This window comes from Ursus maritimus, assembly GCF_017311325.1.
Source record: "Ursus maritimus isolate PB19 chromosome X unlocalized genomic scaffold, ASM1731132v1 scaffold_X1, whole genome shotgun sequence".
Classification (NCBI taxonomy): domain Eukaryota; kingdom Metazoa; phylum Chordata; class Mammalia; order Carnivora; family Ursidae; genus Ursus; species Ursus maritimus.
This window is the reverse complement of record NW_024423319.1, coordinates 46,692,337-46,712,855: the sequence shown is the minus strand read 5'-3', so window position 1 is coordinate 46,712,855 and position 20,519 is coordinate 46,692,337. Positions and strand designations below refer to the sequence as shown.

The following is a 20,519-nucleotide window of genomic DNA, read 5'->3' as shown; positions in this document are numbered from 1 at the left end:
AGAAACCAGTTAGAATTTTAATGCAACAGAAAGTAACTACAAAAACCTCAACTAAGGCAGTGGCAATTGAGGATGGAGAGAATAGAATTGGAGAGATAATTCAGAGGCAAAATTTACTGGGTTTAATAATTGATTAGGCATGGGGATGAACAAGAAAGAAAAAACTAAGGATCATTTGGAGATTTCTATTCTAAAGACTAATCATCGTGTCATTTAATAAGGGAGATAATACAGAAAGAAAAGTATATTTGGAAGGAAAGATAACTAATTCAGTTTGAGACATATGATATTAGAGGTGCCTGCGAAATATCCAAGTGAAGAGATCCAACAGGTTAAATAGACACATGGGTCCAGAGCCCTTAGAGAGCACCCTGGATTTGAGACCTCTCAGAGAACTAAACTAAGCTTTAATGGTCAACATAAAGAAGAAAGAATGGCTTTGAAGAATGTAAAAATTTAGAATCCATAATATTTGGTGACTGATTAGATCAAGGGAATGTGAAGAACAGAGGGGAGTCAGAGACAAACCTCAGTTTCTGGTTTTGGAGTCTGAGTGGGTGATGGTTCCACCATTATGGGCTGAATTGTGCCTTTCGCCCTACCAAACTCATATTTTGAAGCCCTAATACCCATTATCTTAGAATGTAACTGTATTTGGAGATAGGGCTTTTAAAGAAGTAATTAAGGAAAAATAAGGTCATATGCATGGGCTCTAGTCCAATAAGACTGTTGTCCTCATAAGAAGAAATTAGGACATAAACATGCATAGAGAGAGAATGCCATGTGAACATGAAGAAGACCATCTACAAAGTAAGGAGAGAGATTTTAGGAGAAAGCAACTCTGCTGACACCTTGATCTTGGACTTCCAGCCTCCAGATCTGTGAGAATATAAATTTCTGTTGTTTATGCCACCAAATCTGTGGTACTTTGTTATGGTAGCTCTAGAAAACTAATATAACCACCAACCAAGACTAAGAATATGGAGGAGAGTAGGTTGGGAGAAGGGATTTCAAAAGAAGAAGAGTTTTATGTGGGACATGTTGAGTTTGAGGTTTCTGAGGTACATCCAGGTAGAGATATTCAAATGGCTTTGAAATTCAGGAGATAGAAAGGGGTTATAGATACAGATTTAGAAATCATTGATATGCAGCTGACACTTTAAACCATAGGAGTGGGTGAGATCATCTAAGAAGTGTATATAGAGTTAGAAGATCATCAATGGTAGAACCATAAGGAATACCAATGTTAAAGAACAGACTGAGGATAAGAATTCAGGAAAAGAAAATAATCAGAGAGCTAGGATGAAGAGATAGAGAGAAATTTATCATTAATCTTTTAATCCTGTTTTAATTTTATAATTAGTTGAGTACATACTGACCTCAGTCCTCAAAGAACTTTATCATAATGGAGGAGGCAGTACCTTATTCATTTCTGAATCTCCAACACCAAATACAGTTCCTGACATTTAATACCCCTGCAATAAATATTTGTTAAAACAAATGGAATTGAAATCAGGACTTCATTCCTTTTTTGTTTTGTTTGCTTATTTCTGGAGTGTGCAGCATGTGTTGCCACTGATATTTTAAGTTCATAGTGAAAAATCATTTCAATGTGTCCTAGGCTTGGTCCCTTTCCAAACCAACCCCCAGGACAATAGTTTTCATTATAACCTTCTGTCTTTGCTATTCTGGATGGAATTCTGTGCACAGAAGTTATATACATATATGGGTATATCTATGTAACAAATCGCAGCACAGGAGCCCCCTGGGCTCCCTCAGGCTCTGGTATGACATATTTGAGCCATATAAATTCAGCCTCTCCTCTGGCATCTGTTAGCTGACTCACTTGCAACTCCACCTCAGCAGTGGTCTCTCAGTCCTCTCAAAGCAGGAAAAGAGTACTGTGTACTGAGAGCATGGCAAAGAATCCTCCAGAGAACTGTGAGGACTGTCACATTCTAAATGTAAGTTGATTCATATTTTTCCCTTTTGAGCAGAAGCATGGTTTCACAGATTTATCGTATCGCAATGTGAACATTAGAAAGTGAAATCAAAGGTGATTTTGAATTATGGCTTGCTATTTTAAGAGTTATTGTGTATTGTTTTACTCTCTCTGTTCTTCGCTTAGGCAGAAGCTTTTAAATCCAAGAAGATATGTAAATCACTTAAGATTTGTGGATTGGTGCTTGGTATCCTGGCCCTAACACTAATTGTCCTGTTTTGGGGGGGCAAGCACTTCTGGCCGGAGACACCCAAAAAAGTGAGTAAATGCACATTAATATCTAATGCTTTTGTTTTGAGTTTGAATTTAATTAGTGCTTGACATGTATATTACTCTGAAATGAAAATCATTAAGTTCCTTTTGCATATATTTTCTGGTGGTATGAAAAACTGAATCAAGATTTTGCTTTCTTTTATTTGCCTAATTATTTTGGTAAGGGAAAAATATATTTTCTGTATTTCAGTTAGTAATGTTAGGAGTAGAATTACCCACCTTTTTAATAATGCTTGGCTTTAAGAAGTTAAGACTCCTCCTAGAAGCAAAATTTTTACTGTAAGAAAAAATACTTTTCATCTTTCTTTCAATTATCTGGGCAGAAACTGATGGAAAAGTAATTATATCACCACATAAGAAGAAATCACCAGAAATGGCAGCAAAGGATTTTCAGGGATTATGTTTCTAACTTAATGCATCTGCTCTGAAGACAGGCAGCAAACTCCTTTTCAGAAGAAGCAAGTCTCATACCTGACTTCACAAGTATTTATGACTTTAAAAACAAAAACAAACAAACAAAACCTGGAGATTTCGGCTCCTCACCAGCCACAATTGTCACTGACCCGCTGAGATACTAATGCCACAGGGTAGAAACAAGGGACACCAAGTCATTAATCACAGGTATCTCAGAAAGCTTCTGTATTAGGATCATTTGGTATACCCAGCTGGCCACTGTAGTTGATATTAGTGTACCTTAAAGTTATTGTTACTCCCAGACTCACACGCAATGGGCAAGTTTAGATGTGACCCAAAGAAAATCATAGTTCCTCTATGTTAACAATTTCCATTTAAGAGAGAAGTAATAAATGTACAGGCTACAAGGTGTGTAGATAGTTTTCTGTCTTTGCCACATTTTTCTTTCTGTATATGGATTGTTGTTACTTTTGCTATTAATTTGTTATCATGAGATGCTCATTTTTATTTGATAACAGATGTAGGAAGAGAAAGGCATATATCAAGGAGGGAGAATGAGAGACAAGAAGAAAATGGGTTGGCACGGACTACTGGGAGCCAAAGGAGTGATAGGAGTGGAGAGGAAAGAACACGGATTGATGAAAAAGGAGAGGCAGGGGGAGAAAATAGAAAATTAAATGGACAAGTGTCCGAAAGAAAACAGAAACATAAGGCATAGCTACCCTTGGATTCTTCACCTCTATTGCCACACCCACTTTCATTTAGTCCCAGAGGCTATCTTACCAAGTTTAAATAGGAAGGAGAATGAAAAGCAAAGCAGCCCATCTTGTTTGTTTACCTTTTTATTTATACCTTGTTCCAGAAAGGATTTCAGGCATCACCCAATGCCTATAGTTAGCCATTTTTCTCATTCTCTCTCTCTCCCTCCTTCTCTCTCTCTCATCTCTTGCACTGTGACCTGCTTCTGAACTACTTTCTGTTCACATATCGTTCTAGAGAAGTCACCTATATTCAGGCTATCAAGGTGGGCAAAGAAATAGAGATCAGGAAGGAAACAGCAAATGAATATACGTGCCAAGATGCATTCCGATCCAATTCTGCTACCACTTAGCTAATTCCCTAGGTGATGTGCTGCTCCACAAATTGAATATTGGATCCTTTAGACAATTATAGGTGAGTTAGAGGACAATAAACCCTTTCTTTCTCCTCTGCCATAATATACTTAACTGAGTGTGGTAGGTAGCTAGCCCTTTTGACCACCGGTACAAGCCTGACTAAACATGGGACCAGATGGCCTTTCTTGTTTTATTGTAACTGTTGGTACTGCAAATGCTATTTTGAAAGAGTTTATGTGTTTTTCTAAACTTCCAATGTTATTTGCCTCAGTGCAACTACAAATGACTAAGTGGGACCTTGCTTTTATCTTGCAAGGTGCCAAACTCACCCTGCCAAATAGGGCCCATGGTTCCCTCTACTTCCATATTATATCATCTTTGCTTCTCACTTCAGTTCTCTTTTTAATGCATTATAAGGAACAATTCTGTGATTCCTCAAACCAAAAGTAAAATCTAGTCAATGCATGCACAGAAGAGGTGTGGTAAGCCACCAAATAAAGTTTATCAAGAATTAAATCTTTCATGAATTAATCCATCTTGGGATGTGCTTTTCAGCAAAGGGATCAGAAATGAACAAAATTATTGCAAAGTAATCTGGTAAAAGATGATAGGTGTCTCCTAGGTCAACTTTTTCCACCATGAACAAAGGTTATTTGCTCTCCATTTGAACTGGGGAGTTGCAATTTATTGTCTTTGATATTTAAGTCCTGGCCTTCACCACAAGACCAGACTGGGTCCGTTGCAAACTAAGGAACCAGCTGGAGATGTGAATGCTTTCCTCAGTCTACCACTACCTTCAATTCCCAGACAAAGAGCCCAAGAGACCATCTATGTTTCCAATGGCTAAGACTGCCAATATGCCTGCCTTGGAGCTGACTTATGAATCCTGGGAAGAGAAAAGTAGTCAGATTAGTCTTGGAAGAAGATTTGCAAAGGAAAAGGATCCAGGCATCTTGCACAAATTAAAGACTCTACCCTTAAGAGTATGGCCTAGCAAGAAATAACAGCAGATTAAAATCCAGGGTCTTCTGGACTTTCCTTTACAAGCCTAAGGGACCTGTGGGGACCGTGGGGCCCTTGGTGGACAGAATTGTTGATGCTATTGTGCTTATGGATGGAGTGATTTGTTTGCTTTCCTGGGGCTTCCTCCAAGCTCTTAGTGTTTGCTCCTCTAGCCTCCATCATATCTCCTTTTTATTTTGTTTTTTGACATCTGTTTAAAATAAACAGTATTTACTTAATGTCTTACATCTGGTGTTGACAGTTCCATTCCAATAAGTCGCTCCTCTCCTTCCATTACCTCCCACCTTGGTGTGTACAAAAGATCCAGATTCTTGATCCCAAAGTGGGAGTAAGCCATGCTTGATTCCTTCTCTTCACCTCAGGCATGAGTACACGTGCACATGCGCATGCGTGCGCACACACACACACACACACACACACACACACACTCCAGAAACAGAAAGGCATCAAAATGAAGTGAAACAAAAGGAATTAACTCTGGAGTAGCTGCTGCACTCCCTTACAGGTTGCAGACCCCTAACCCACAATCACGTATAGGAGCCACTTGAGCTGAATGAAAGCCAGACCATCAAACTCTGTATTCAGCTTTCTCAACCAAGTAGAAAGGACCTATTCAGTCCCAGAGATTTTGAGAATGCATCACAATGAGGCTCCACTTTCAGGCAATGACTGCTCAGGGATTTCTGAAGCTAGTTCCCTAGAGGAACATTCTTCCTCAAACCTCCCTGCATTACACATTTAACTTGAAACAATTAGAAGCCAACTCCCCAGCTAATTAATCCAACATGGAGGAAACAAGTCATAAAAACCCCAGCCTTTAAGCCAACAATTTATAGATGCAGCACAGACCTTATAACCTGTCCCCCCCCCCGATCCTTTGGAGAATGAGGCAGAAGGATGATAAATTAAATAAATGAAATTTTGCCCTTCCTGCCATATCCAGGAACTGCCTGGTGACTTTAGGGCTCTTTAGAAACCGTAAGCCCTAAGGCCCACACAGCAATCAACAGACTACTGGGAGTGTCCTCATAACTCCTACGATGAGAAGAGAAGTAGTACGGGTAGGTGGGCATCCTTCTACCCTCTCCCCGCAACCTCAACTGCAAATAATCATTATGACAGCCTCACCCAGGATTGCAAGCCCAATTACCATTGTAGGCTGAAAATCCTTTGCTTGGAAAAAACACTTCTTTGTTAAGTCTGGATCCAGCATTCCTGTGCCTGTTTCTCTAATGCTAGCATTGGCCAGAAACCCACTTTCTTCTTCTTCTACTCCTCTTCTAAGCACACAATTGCTACAACTCTTCCTGAATTCCCTGGGCTTTCCTACACAACAGTTTGGCGGGGAAAATGTGGATCTGGGGAAGCATTCATACCCTCAAGGAAAAAGTTGGAGTTGTAGCTGAAATCTCTTTAACAGAGGGACTGAGCTTCACCAGATGGTGCCACATCGGCATTTTCAAAAAGACTTCTCTTCATTTTATTTTCCTCCCAAACCATTGCAGGAGCAAAGTCCACCCTCATACAAACAGCAACTCTCACCTGGCCAGCTCTTGCTCTGAGCTATTAAGAGGCAGTACCAATTATGTGTACCAGGACTCTGGCTACTGTGGGCACAATATTGTTCAGTCCCTTTATTCTCCTAAAGCAGCATTTGCTGAGCAACTTACATGGCACCAGCAAGGAAAACCTGGGTCCTCAAAGGGAGCTGTCTTTTAGAGACTGAGAGTGGGATTGGGGCTGTATAAGGAAAGCAGCCCAGGTGATCAACAGGTAGTAACAGTCCGATCATCCACCTAACAGGTGTTAGCCCAAATCTGAGCAGAACAAATTTTGTCAACTACTCAGCATTGCATCTGGCAAGGCATGGGAGATAAAGATGGGAACTGAAACTCCAGAGAAACTTGGTGACTTGTCCAAGGTCACACAGCTTTCAAGTGGCAGAGTTGCAGCTAAGACTAAAACATGGTCTAAGGATTCTTTCTACTATTCTTACGTTGCATTTAAGAATAAGAGGTGGTGGGGACAGTGGCTGTGGGAAAACATCTCAGCCAGCTTGAGCCTATAGATGAAAGAAATGGTTTTTTTCTTGTTGAAAAAGAGGAATGTCTGTGCTGCTTATGCCAATTTTTTTCAGGGCTGAGAACTGGTGATTGAAGATGCAGAAGTCCAACTTTGCATAAGAAACAATCTGTCTGCTCTGTGTTGGTAAAGAAATACCCAGAGGCCCTTTAATTCCCACAGGCTAGGTTGGTAATAAAATGGTACAATGCATTCCCTTCCCTTCCTTCCAGCCTAACACCTGCTAGCCAGCTATTCTGAGCATGTATTTCACCTTTGGAGAGTGTACCTCATAAACAGACAGTAAAGGATGAAGGTGGAGAGAAGAACAGTTAGATTAATCACAGGCTTCAAGAAGCAAACCTAAGCCAAATGTCCTCAAATCCCTTTTAGGAAAGGCTAAAGGTACTTGCCCCCAAAACAGATCCATCACACTGAGGTCTCAGGCAACATTACTTTTTATAAAAAGCTTTTTTTTTTCTAATCTCAGAGATTGCCACAAATTGAGGCAAGAAACGGGGAAAATTGTGAAAGGGGGATGTTAGGGCTCATTTGCTACCTAAGTGGAGGCTTTAACTGGATTGGGGAAAGAATTCCTGGGCGGGGAAGAGAAATGAGTTTGTTTTTGCTCCATGTTTTCTCAGTGTGGTCTTCTTACATTTCTCACTGCCTGAACTTAATCACATATCTATTTCATTTCACTTCTGAGTCATATTCTACTCCATAGGCTTCCCTGTGTTCTTGTCCTTACAGTTAAGGCCAGCCTTACATCTGAGTAGAATAGAAACCTATTTGAGTGGTGCTGGAAGGATGCCCTTGCCCCGAGAATATCTCTTACTCCTGGTGTCATTCTGCTTAAAATCTATCATTAGTACTTCTTTCCTTTGAGTTAAGTATTGCACTCATTTTTTAAAAGACAAATACCCATCACTATCATCTTTGTGTGAAATCATTTGTCAAATTGATTTCTTCTTTGACATAAAGGACCTGGCACACCATGCGATTCTTACATGTCTAGACAGAAGACAAAGGGATAGAAGGAGATGGGAAGAAGGAGAAGGACTAGGAGGGTACAAAGTGAACAGGATATGAAATGAGCTAGGTTCCCTAAACAGTAATGATTGACTTCCCCTATTTGCTGATTTGACAGAAGTGTACTCCTCAACACCCTCTGTCCTTGCTCTCTCCTTCTTGAAGTAAAGCTGAGTTGGGGGACAGTGTGAGATGACCTACTGAGAGCCCAGTCATACCTCTCTCAGGCCAGTCTTCCTGTCTCTGCTTTAGTTAGTACCTGGAAAGGACAAAAACATTTATTCCTTCATCTCCAGAAAGACCCCCAGCCCCTGAGCCAGTGAGCTTAGTAGAGAGAAAAGTATTACTGAGGCCAAAGTCATGAGCTCAGTCTTCATATGGGCCAGTGGAGCTTGCATAGCCATTACCCAGGCAATGTGCTCCACAGGGACCTGGGCGAGACAGTATGTCTGGATTTGCTTAAACCCATCCCCAAACAGTCCAAAGTGGGCCACCGGCATCATCTTCCTAGACAAGGACAGTCTGTTCCAAAAGGACACCTTTGATGGTAGAATTCCATCTGGGTGAATATATAGCTTTCCACCCCCACCCTTCATCCAGGATTCACAAGTAAATGAAGTCATTCTGAGCTCACTCCATTTAGCAACCTATCATTGTTTTTAAAAAAAAAGCCAATAAGCTGGCTAGTGAATACAATCAGACTAGACCCCTTCTCCCCCACCAAAACAAAAAACAAAACAAACAAAAAACCAAAAAAAAAAAAAAACTCTTTGAAGAAATGTTGAAAGTAATCAAGATCTGCTGAGCTTGACAGTTTCCAATAGTTTTCATCTAGCAAGGTGTCCAAGTGAAGTGCATTGCCAACAGTGCAGGAAAACTCATTCCACAGAAGTACACTGAAATTCTAAATGTCACCGGTATGGTTCCATAGTCTTCTACCAATAATTGAAAATACAGCCTGTATTTTTTCTTTTGCCCAGGTAGGCAGCATTCCAACATCCCCTAGTCTCTAACCTCATTTTTCCATGCAATAATCCATCAGTTGTGCTACTGATGAAACAAACACCCCACCCCACCCCCAATGACTAGTAGTGTCCACATTTGTCTCAACAATGGAGAGTATTTCTGAAGAAATTCCCTCCTGTTGGGAGATCTGACAAGACCGTATCTGAAGTAGATGCCTCTGTCCTCTACTTAGCTCAGGCCGACTGAGAGTTCTATTTGTTGCTAGGTAGAAGTTTTTCAAGCTGGCTGCAGAGCTGGAATTGAGGACATATTTATAACTAGAAGCAAATAACAAGCCTAAAGGAATTTGTTTGCTACCTGTCACAAACCAGGCCAGACTTCCTGAGTTAACTCTGCGGTTGCCGGAAGGTTGTAAATACCATTTTCCTTCCCCTTCTAATGTATGTCTCTTAAAAGACCTTGCCAATGTTCGAAATGTCTCTTTATGAAGATGAGAATTTGTCATTGGTGGGAAAAACTTATGTTGAATACGTAATACTTAATTGAGTACACTCAATACTTAAGCACTGACCCTGTCCAAGGCACTGCAGGGCTACAAGGAGGTAAATGACATTGTCTCTTCCTGTTCAGAAGCTACATAGACTTTTTACACCTGAAATAACATTGTTTCTACAAACCCTTCCAACTTGTTTCTCTACTTGAGTTGGGGAAAATTTGACCAGGTTAAACTAATATTCAGTCACAGACACTGGCCGACATTAAAAAGCAACCCAACCCAGTACAAGCTCTAAAAGGCTGTCACTGGGAACCATATCATTAGAAGGCCACCTTGGCTTTATAGATGACTGGTTTTAGGGGGATTTTAGTTTACCAAATTTTTTTGCTAAGGAAAAATGAGTATGAAAATGCATATGATAGCAGAAGGCATCCTAACAACAGAGATAAGACAGATTTCCACATGGCCCCATCAGGTCTGGCTTGTTTTGTGACAGGTAGTGAATTAATTTAGGTTTGTTGTTTGTTTCTAGCTACAAATGTGTCATCAGTTATAGGTAATGGGCTTACTCCTAAACTGGGACACTTGATAGGCCTGGTCCTCTTGGTCCTAAGAAGAAATTGTCACTTTTAGAGGGCCGGAGAGAGTCTGGGATTTGGCTGCCACCACTCAAGTATGACCTGATAAGAAGCTTTCCAAGGCACTATTCTTGGAAGATACCATATTACTTAGTGCAGGGCACTTGACACCGTTGTTGAATTCTATATACAGGAGAACTTGAAGCCAACTGATTTAAGTTTGGAAAACAGAACTCAGGAATAAACTGAGTGGGTTTGATTAGCCCATAAAGGAGAAAGTCAGGGGAAGGCAATAAATGTTTCCTGGAGTTGAAAGGGGAAAAGGAAGCAATTGAGTTCAGTGTAAGACTATCACCTAATATTGGCCAAGGAGAATCGTCTTCAGGTTCTAAAAAAGACAGACCCAAGACTATTGAGGTAATATTAAAGCCCTGGGTAGATAAGGAGATAAAGAGCAATACCTAAGCATTCTAAATGTGTTCAAATCTCTTTCTCAGCCCCAATGAATTTCAAGGGGGGGGGGTGAGCACTTGGAAAGGAAGTGGTAACTTAAAGAAGCAGCATCAGTTTCATGTGATTTCTCTACTTGACATAAGGGGAAAATACTTTACAGGCTGGTTTGCAAAAATATCATTTGCTATTTAGTCAAGGCTGCCAAGAAAACTGTTGGAATTTTAGTGATTAGTTCAGCAACTTGGGTTGAATACAAAATACTGGCTCTAAAGGATCCCCATATCAGCTCCAGTGCCAAAAAGCACCTCACTTTAATCTTGAGTCTCAGAGAAATCCCAATGGTAAGCTGTTGAGATGGCACCTCACCACAAAGGCTCCAGAAAGAGAATATGTCCCAGATATTACCCAGTTAAAGTGTCTTATGAAGGGACACACTGAGGATCTTAGAGCTTGTTTTCCTCTGTTATTCCAGACATATGACATGGAGCACACTTTCTACAGCAATGGAGAGAAGAAGAAGATTTACATGGAAATTGATCCTGTGACCAGAACTGAAATATTCAGAAGTGGAAATGGCACTGATGAAACATTGGAAGTACATGACTTTAAAAATGTAAGTTGGAATTTCCTCCTCCCAAGGGTTCCCACTTAAAATATTAGAACATTTTAGTCAAGTTAAAAATAACCTTTAGCCTCCACTTAATTTATAAGACAAAGCTTTCTTTTGAATTCAGATTTTGCCATACTGGGGCCTTAACAGATCAGGGAACTCATTAACTTTGGCTATTTCAGGAAGTTTTGTGTGTTTTTTTTTTTTGTCTGTCTATAGGGTTACACTGGCATCTACTTTGTAGGTCTTCAAAAATGCTTCATCAAAACTCAGATTAAAGTGATTCCTGAATTTTCTGAACCAGAGGAGGAAATAGATGAGGTATGTAAGAATATTAACAGTGGTAGGAAAAGCCATCATTTATTGGATGTCAGCTATGTGCCAGATATTGTACTAAATGCTTTACCCTCATTTGATTCTCATAATGACCCTATAGGTAGGTCCTATCATTATCCCCATTTTCCCATGAGGAAACTGGGTTCAGAACCAAAAAGTAACTTGCCCAAGGACACAATGAGGAGAAGATTGGGATCTTGAACTTGGGCCTTTCAAAAAACTATAGTTAATGCTGTTAGGTGCAACACTATATTTTTATACTTGAGTAGTCATTAACATTACGTACATTTGCTTCCAAACCAAAGATTTCTAGTAAAAAGGGGTAAGTCAGAGGAACAAAAACAATCCTGCTTAAAGTCTTAAAAAATAAAAGTCCCAATGCTACCTGAGATCCTTGACACTTTTATCATACTGTGGCATTCACTTATTTTAAAATTTTCAGTTCATTCACCTTACCATTGTATGCTGGGCTGCTAATGGAATAATCCACATTTAACCTCACCTGGAAAGGCAAAAGCAAAGAAGGTGAGAACTACAGTGTAATACAAATTCTCTGAAAACATATTGCCAGGCCATGGTAAGGTAACCTAAGATACTGGTGCAATCACTAACTGGCCCCCGAAACCCTTGTGGGAGATGGAGGATTATGGCCCAAAACACAGCCATCACTAAAGCCCTTGAAGCTCTTAATGATTCCCCGATATTCTGTCTGTATGTTGCTATCAGTGAAGCAATAAGGGGAACCTTAGCTAAGGCCATATTGTGGCAGCATATTCTCACTGTAGCCAGGAAGAAACAAATATTTGTTTGGTTTGTTTGGTTTTGTCTTAGTGTTTAACTGGCAAATCTAAAATGAAATTATGGCAATGCCACAGTGGCCTCTATATATACATAAAGACTCCTTTCTTCTCTCTCTCCTCCATTCTTTTTCACTATTTTCCTATAGCTCTTCCCACTTTATTCTTGCCTACCCATTCATCTTTTGCTTTTGCTTTTCTTATTTTGGGGGTCAGGAGTAAAGTGGGATAAGGGAGCACTTTATCCTTTTCTTTTTTTTTTAAAGATTTTATTTATTTATTAGAGAGAGCGAGAGCGAGAGAGAAAGAAAGAGCGCACAAGCAGGGGGAACAGCAGGCAGAAGGAGTAGCAGGCTCCTCGCCCAGCACGGAGCCCGATGCGGGACTCGATCCCCGGGACTCTGGGATCATGACCTGAGCCAAAGGCAGACGCCCAACCATCTGAGCCACCCAGGTGCCCTATGATTTTCTTTGCCCAAGTCTCAGAGCTATCACCGGCTCTCCCAGACATGCCACTGGTCTTCTTATGGCCAGAAAAATTACAGACACTTGTTGCTAGAATTTCCAAGAAAAAGAAGAAGCTTTCCCAAAAATGATGCTGTGCTCTCAAGGCCTATGGTAGTGAAAAATTTTTGAGATTTTTAAAAAATAAGCATAAATTCAATGCATCTAAAGAACAGAACAACTTCCAGGATATTAGAAATTATTGTAAGAGGCAAGGGTAAGATGAAAAGAGAATCAATAGGATAAAAAGATACTATATGCTGCTTTTTACAGAAAATAATGTAAATATTTGAGTAGCGCCAGCCAGCAATGAAGCCCTGAACTAAAACAAGATTAATTTTTCTGAAAATGATAAAGGCAAAGGCCCATAATGTCTCTTTTGGGCCCTAGTTTATGCTTCAATTAATTTTGCCATATCTTTTAAATAACGTAAGTATTTGTCTCGTGACAGTGAGATTACTTTATCTTCAAGAAAATCCATATATCTATTCAGGCTACAGACTTTTTTTATGAAATAGGTTTGTGGTTCTAGATGACAAAACCCCTCTTATTCTGTACTTTTCACCACTGTATCTATGGTTTGCGCATGCTAAACATGCAGAGCAGTTATATAAATAGCCCTGAGTTTGCTAACAAAGCTAGTCAGCATACCAACCTCATTTTTTCTACAGTCCCTTTCAGTGCATCCCAAGGTCTTAACAGACTCAAGGGCAAGGGAGCTAAGACTTTTAAATGACTAGGGGGAAAATTGTACAAAGCCAGATTTCAAAAAACAAACAAAAACCCTGAAATCATAAAGCTAGAAAGAAACCAAAAAGAAAAGTAAAAGCCTTATTAGGAGTAGAGAGAAATGTCAAGACCCAAAAGACAAGTGAGTAAGAAGTAGGTATACAAGATAACTACTTCCAGTACAAGAAACCGAAGAGAAGGCAATGTTCTTGATAATATAAGAAAAAAATACTGTGAGACAAACTGTAAACATCTAGAATGAAAGGAGTAAAATAGTGGTAAGGCCAGTGAAGTCACAAGCTGGAGACTTGACTTTAAGACAGAAAGACATCTTTTGTACTACAACTAGCCACCATTAACAGGCAAATCTTGTCAAACTCAAATATTAGGTTTGGTTGCTATTTAATTGATCTCACCAGCTTGGATTATAGGAGTCTTTTCAGCTTGAGATCAAATCCTGTTTGCAATCTTAGTTGCAAGCCTAAAACATGGCAGGCACTCACAACATCCATTTAAAAGAGCGAAAACAAATATAAATCACTCAAGGTTCCAGAAGCCCAATTAAAACATACATGGCCCAGTGGGAGGCCCAGAAAATGATGGATAGCCTTCCTAGCTGTGAGTGAAATGGTAGCAGAGAAAACTCCTGTTACAGAAAGCAGCCTTACTGTTAGATCGCAGAGAGGGATCAGTTGTTAACTATCCCAAGGACACCTACTGCATGCACATAACAGAGCTAGTTGACTGGCAGCCCTGGGATTGGAATTGTTATTCAGACTCAAAATAGAGTGTTTTCCAGGATCCCATAATGTCTCACTCATTTTATTAATTTCTCTGCCTATCCCCACCTTGAACTTACTTCTCTCAGAATGAAGAAATTACCACAACTTTTTTCGAACAGTCTGTGATTTGGGTCCCAGCAGAAAAACCAATTGAAAACCGAGACTTTCTGAAAAATTCCAAAATTCTGGAAATTTGTGACAATGTCACCATGTATTGGATCAATCCCACTCTAATAGCAGGTATGCCTTCTTCTCCTCCTCTTTCTCCTCCTCTTTCTAAAGTCAATAACTGGTTAATATTCTCATCATTTAGAGACTACATTTCTAAGAAAACAAATGATCAGCTTATATCTTGTTAGATGAAACTGTATATGCTGACTGCCAAGGGAGGAAGGAATTTTTTACAGCCAAGTTATATATCAGATAAATTAATGCTGACAAGCCTTTTAAATATCCCAGCAAAGGTAATGCCACCCTAATGTGACTAGTGATAGCAAAAACTAATCTTTATTTGCACATCTATATTCATTGCAGTCAGGATACTAAGCTATTCCTCAAACCACTATGTACCCAACCCAAAAACAGAGGAGAGAAAGCCAAAACAGTGTACTGTTGTCTCAAGAATGATTCTGTGTGTCAATTGGTGGCATTCCCCCCTGAGAAGACAGGACAATCACGATAATACAAATTTCTTTGTGGCTGTTTTAGGAATCACTATAAAAGTAATTGAGAGCTACAGCTCTTGAGTAGAAGAGTCCAGCTGTCAACTTCCAGTCAGTTCATAAGGAAAGCAAAGGTCTCTGGATGTCTTATTTTGTCCAGCTAACAGACAGTCTTGCCTCCCTCATTCTAGACAGCATAGATTACTATATGACTCAAGAGAGGCCACTCTAACCAATGCAGGCATCTACTGGTACTCTTTGGCAGCTTAAAAAAAAACAGGTGACAAAATACAATGTGATATTCTGGACTGGATGCTAGAACTTCTGCTTCAGGTTCTTCTTCTAAAAGACATTAGTGGAAATAATGATGAAATCTGAATAAAGTCTATAGTTTACTTAATAGTATTATAATACCAATAGTATTGTACCAATGTTAATTTCTTAGTTTTCATAATTGTACCATGACTATTTGAGATGCTAATATTAGGGGAAACTACATAAAGAGTATATAGGAACTCTGCACTACCTTTGCAAGTCTTCTGTAAATGTAAGATTATTTCTAAATAGAAAGTTGGTTTTTTTTAAATTTAAGACAGGAAAGAGAGGGGGAAAGGGAGGAAGACAGAGGGCACCGAAACAAATCCAGCAACCAAAAAATATTTACTGAGGGCCTATCATAGGTAAAATCATTGTGGGAGACACCTAAGTCTCCTGTCCTCATTTTTTTAAAAAGATTTTATTTATTTATTTAAGAGAGAGAGAGAGACTGAACATGTGAGCAGGGGGAGGCAGAGAGAGAGAGAATCCCAAGTAGACTCCACACCCAGCATGGAGTCCCACACAAGACTTGATCCCAAGATCATGAGATCATGATCCCAGCCAGAACAAAGAGTCCGAGGCCCAGCCAACTGAGTCACCCAGCCACTCCCCCACCCCACTGTCCCCATTTTTAAAATTAGGATGCTAGTAAGGCAAAGCAGTAAGTGTTTGATACTAAATGAGCAAAGAGTAGGTCTTTGTACATTGGAATAGTCAGATTTGTTTTGGGAAAGCTCTTTAAAATTGTAGCTGTAGGAGGGGTTCATGCTTGCCTAAATGATGGCAGTGAGAAGACACAATGAAAATCTGTATTCCCAACACCATAACCCCAAGCACTTCTTTCAGGAACCATTTGCAAAGCAGGTGAATCACAACTTTGTGTTTGTTACCTTAGTTTCAGAGTTACAAGACTTTGAGGAGGATGGTGAAGATCTCCACTTTCCTACCAATGAAAAAAAAGGCATTGAACAAAACGAGCAGTGGGTGGTCCCTCAAGTGAAGGTGGAAAAGACCCGCCATGCCAGACAAGCAAGTGAGGAAGAACTTCCAATAAATGACTATGTAAGTTACAGTCATGTTACTCTTGTTAGAGGGATAGCAAAGAGCCCTCAAAAACCTCACTACCCCTTAGATCAAAGTCATTAAAAGGAGAATGATCATTGTTTTAACAAAAAATATTTAAGAAACTTGGAATCCCTAGGAGGCTCATTCATAATCAATCTTGATCAATCTTGATTAGACTAAGGAATTTAACTTCTTACCAGTCCCCAACTCCTGTAGTCTTGTAGTCCTTCCCTGCTTGGTGGGCCTCTTCTTGGTGAACTTCCCCTCCAACCCTGGTTTATTCTTCTTTCAGACTGAAAATGGAATAGAATTTGACCCCATGCTGGATGAGAGAGGTTATTGTTGTATTTACTGCCGTCGAGGCAACCGCTACTGCCGCCGCGTCTGTGAACCTTTGCTAGGTTACTACCCGTATCCATACTGCTACCAAGGAGGGCGGGTAATCTGTCGTGTCATCATGCCTTGCAACTGGTGGGTGGCCCGCATGCTGGGGAGGGTCTAATGGCAAGTTTGAGCTCAAGTGCTTAAACTTCTGGCAGCCAACATATAATAAATGCATGCTATTCAATGAATTTCTGCCTATGAGGCATTTGGCTCCTAGTAGCCAGCACTCCAGAATTACTTGTAGGTAATTCTTCTCTTCATGTTCTAATAAACTTCTACATCATCACCAATGGCCTGATTGCTGCTGAACACACTGGGTAAGTGTTTGCTAAGAATGTTTCCTGCGACTGAAATGGAGCAGATCTGTCTAACACGGATGACAATGATGGAAACTTGCATTCTATCAGGTTTGGGGAATGGGAAAGAGCAAAGCATAAAGATTCTCAAATACCAGAGTTTACTATGCTGTATTGAGAAAGAAGAAATGAGGGACTGATGATATAATGTCCCCATAAATGATGCATAAAAACTTGTCCTTTTGTGTGTAGCCCCAATGTTTAATTATCTGAGAGACATATTGTGGTCTTGCTCAAGCATCTGTTAAGCTGCTGGACAGGCAGTGAGTCACAGCAGGCCAGCACTAATATATTCCAAGAGCTCAGACTCAGCAAAGGAGAAAGCTAACCTAGCAAAAAGGGTCCCAGGCTCTCCTCCTGTAAACAAGAACTGAACTTTGGACAAATTCAATACTTTATAACCTTCAGGCCTGGCTTCTCTTCAGATCAGTGTCTGGTTACATAACTTTCCAAGGCAATTGTCTGGAAAGGGAGATCCATAAATATGATTCACAAAAACAGGCATCATAGGAAATCTCCAAGCTGAGGAATCATATGGGATTTTTTTCCCATCTGAAACCACAAGGAACTAGCAGTATGCCATTTTCTTAAAGGAAGGGTAAGGCCTAGTTTCCGATCCTCCAGTACTTTGCTTGGGAAAGAGAAAAGGGGCAAAGAAGAGAGTAATAGCAGTGGTCAGAGGGTAATGTTAACCTTGATGACCCAGCCAGTTCTAGTTTCAAAATTTCTGTCTACCAATCTGTCACACCTTCTAGTATCATTTAACTCTAGCCCCTTCTTGCTCAACTTCAAGGTTAATGTGTCATGAGAATATCTGTCTGGCACTTTCCATCAGAAAAGCATTTTCAAAGAGTAAAATCTTTACCAAGATGCCTGCAGGCCAGGAGTCATTTCCCCCTTTTTAATAGTTGAGGAAGCAAATAGAAACAGATTTGCCCAAGGCTGAGTTAAATTTAGCCTGTCATTAATTGATAATTAGCATACAGGCCGTACTTGGATTACCAATTTTCACAGAATGAGCAATCTCACATATCTAACAATGCAGCATCACTGAAAATATTTTCTTTTTTTATTAATGATTTAGAAGACATCTGAGAATTTTGGAATACTTCAATTATCATAATAAGCAATAATTTATAGCTGAAATATAAAAATGCAAAAAAATATGAGATTAATTTAAGGTTGTGTGGACTTTATGATGTTCTCTATCATTGTTTTTAAATAAATTATTCATTTTTAACAATGGTTTTTAAGATCAGCCAATAATTTTAAATTCTTAAGACATGTAATTTTATGCAGTCTACATTATACTATATATACTATGCTCTTTTTTTTTGAAGATTTTATTTATTTATTTGACAGACAGAGAGACAGCCAGCGAGAGAGGGAACACAGGCAGGGGGAGTGGGAGAGGAAGAAGCAGGCTCCCAACAGAGGAGCCTGATGTGGGGCTCGGTCGGGATCACGCCCTGAGCCTAAGGCAGACGCTTAAAGACTGAGCCACCCAGGTGCCCCCCTATTAACATTATTTTAATTCAGGAAGCATTTCTTGTAATAAAAATATTATTATAATAAAAATAAATAAATAAAAATTATTTAAAAAAGAGTAACTACCTCAAAAAATAAAAAGAAAAAGGAAGAAAGAAAGAAAGAAAGAAAGAAAGAAAGAAAGAAAGAAAGGAGCCAAAACAACAAACAAAACCAAACACATTAGTCTGTCATCTCATATAGGCCCAGGCCAGGCTGAGAGAGGGAAAGTGTGGTATCTATCTCCTGTCATAGATTTTTGCCCCTCACTTGAGTTCTGTGCAGACTCCTTACATCACGCCTTGTACTGCCCTCAGAGAAGCCCCATTGAAGCTAGTGCTGCCTCTTTTCCTTTCACCACCCCTTCCTAAACCTAGCCTCCCCAGCACAAGAGGTGACACCAAAGTAACTCTGACATCCCAAGCCAGAGGCCTTGCTGTAATTCTACTGTTCCCTGTCCTCCACTCCAATCTCTCACCAAATACTGCCAGTTTGTCCTCCTAAACCACCCCTCAGTTGTGCTTATGGTCTAAGCCATAGCTGTCACACCTCCTCCCTACCGAAGTCCCCAGGCTGTAGGCTGAAACTAGAACAAATGCTTTTAGATACAGTTAACTTTTCACTTAAAGATTTTATGAATGCCATTTACTTTCCTGAAAGTCTGTAATAGCTACTTACTACATTAAGGATTAGGCCTAACTTGCATTCAAATAGTCCTTCCTCAAACCACCCTTACCACCACTTCATATTATTTTTCTTTTTCCACTACACTACCCACTCTTTCGCTTGTCTCAGTCACATTAGCTTCATGCTCTATTTGTCCAGCCATCCCATCTCATTTACAGAGTTTTCTCTCACTAATTTGAGGAAACTGTAAAAACCCACTTTTTTCTTACCTAAACATGAAACCTAAATCCTCTCTGCTTCATTCTATGCCTGTGTAAGTTAATATATTACTCAATGCACACATCATTTACATAGCAGTTTAACTTGCAAATTCTAGAAGAGGGCCCATACGCTTCCGCATTTTGCTCTGTCCAGAACCTAGCACAATATCAAAAGCATTTGGTGGTCTTCCAATTTTTTTTAGAATTTATTTTTTTAATTTAAATTCAGTTAATCAGCATATAGTGTATTATTTGTTTCAGGGGTACAGGTCTGTGATTCATCAGTCTTATATAATTCCCAGGGCTCATTACATCACATACCCTCCCCGATGTCCCTCACCCAGTTGCCCCATCCCCCACCCCCCTCCCTTCCAGCAACCCTCAGTTTGTTTTCTAAGATTGTGTTTCTTATGGTTTGTCTCTCTCTCTGGTTTTGTCTTGTTTCTTTCTTTCTTTTTTTGGGGGGGTCTTCCAATTTTTTTATTAAAAGCAATGAGAAAGAAGAGAGGGAAGAAGGTCAAAGAAAAACAGGAGGTTGTAAAAGAGCACAGCTATGAGGCTCTTCAGAATATTACTACAAAAAGTTGGCCTTGAGTTCTAGTGAAATTTGGGATGAAAGTCCCTATCTTACTTAAAACCATTTTATCTTTTGACACAGTCCATTTCTACAACTATGAAGAATTCTTCTAATCCCAGAATGATCAAAAGCATCAATGATTGCCCACAGCTCGATTATTTATTTCCATTATAATGCAGGCTTTTTGCATTTTCTTCCCAATTTTCAATGATTCCACGTATAAAAAAGAAAAAAAAAGGCAAAAAGCACATCCGCCACGAAATCACAAGAAATATCATATTACCTTTCAGATTATTTGGGGATCTAAATTCCAATCAAGAAAAGTCAGGTGAGGCAAAGCCATCCATTGCTCCCACTCAGCATTAGGGCACTATGCATTAGTGTGCTCAGCGCCTTCCTGCACACCTAAAATGGCTCTTTGGCAGGACAAGGGGCAAAGGAAATCTATTTTGAGTCTTTATATATAAGGCTCACTGTCTGGCTGAGTACAAAACTGTCACTTTGGCTCCTAAAGTCTAACGCTGAAAGCTTACTGAGATAAATATGGACCTTCTCATTCAGGCTGTCAGGAA

The 20,519-nt window shown here is 39.8% G+C and overlaps 1 protein-coding gene across 1 annotated transcript; it reads left to right on the top strand.

Moving 5' to 3' along the window:
• Nucleotides 1-1,747: 1,747 nt before the first annotated feature.
• TNMD (tenomodulin) lies at nucleotides 1,748-16,886 on the top strand. Its single transcript, XM_008701712.2, has 7 exons — nucleotides 1,748-1,964; nucleotides 2,129-2,260; nucleotides 10,886-11,026; nucleotides 11,243-11,344; nucleotides 14,258-14,411; nucleotides 16,047-16,213; nucleotides 16,509-16,886. The coding sequence occupies exons 1-7, from the start codon at nucleotides 1,917-1,919 to the stop codon at nucleotides 16,716-16,718; spliced, it is 954 nt and encodes a 317-aa protein (XP_008699934.1). The 5' UTR covers nucleotides 1,748-1,916; the 3' UTR covers nucleotides 16,719-16,886.
• The last annotated feature ends 3,633 nt before the right edge of the window (nucleotides 16,887-20,519 follow it).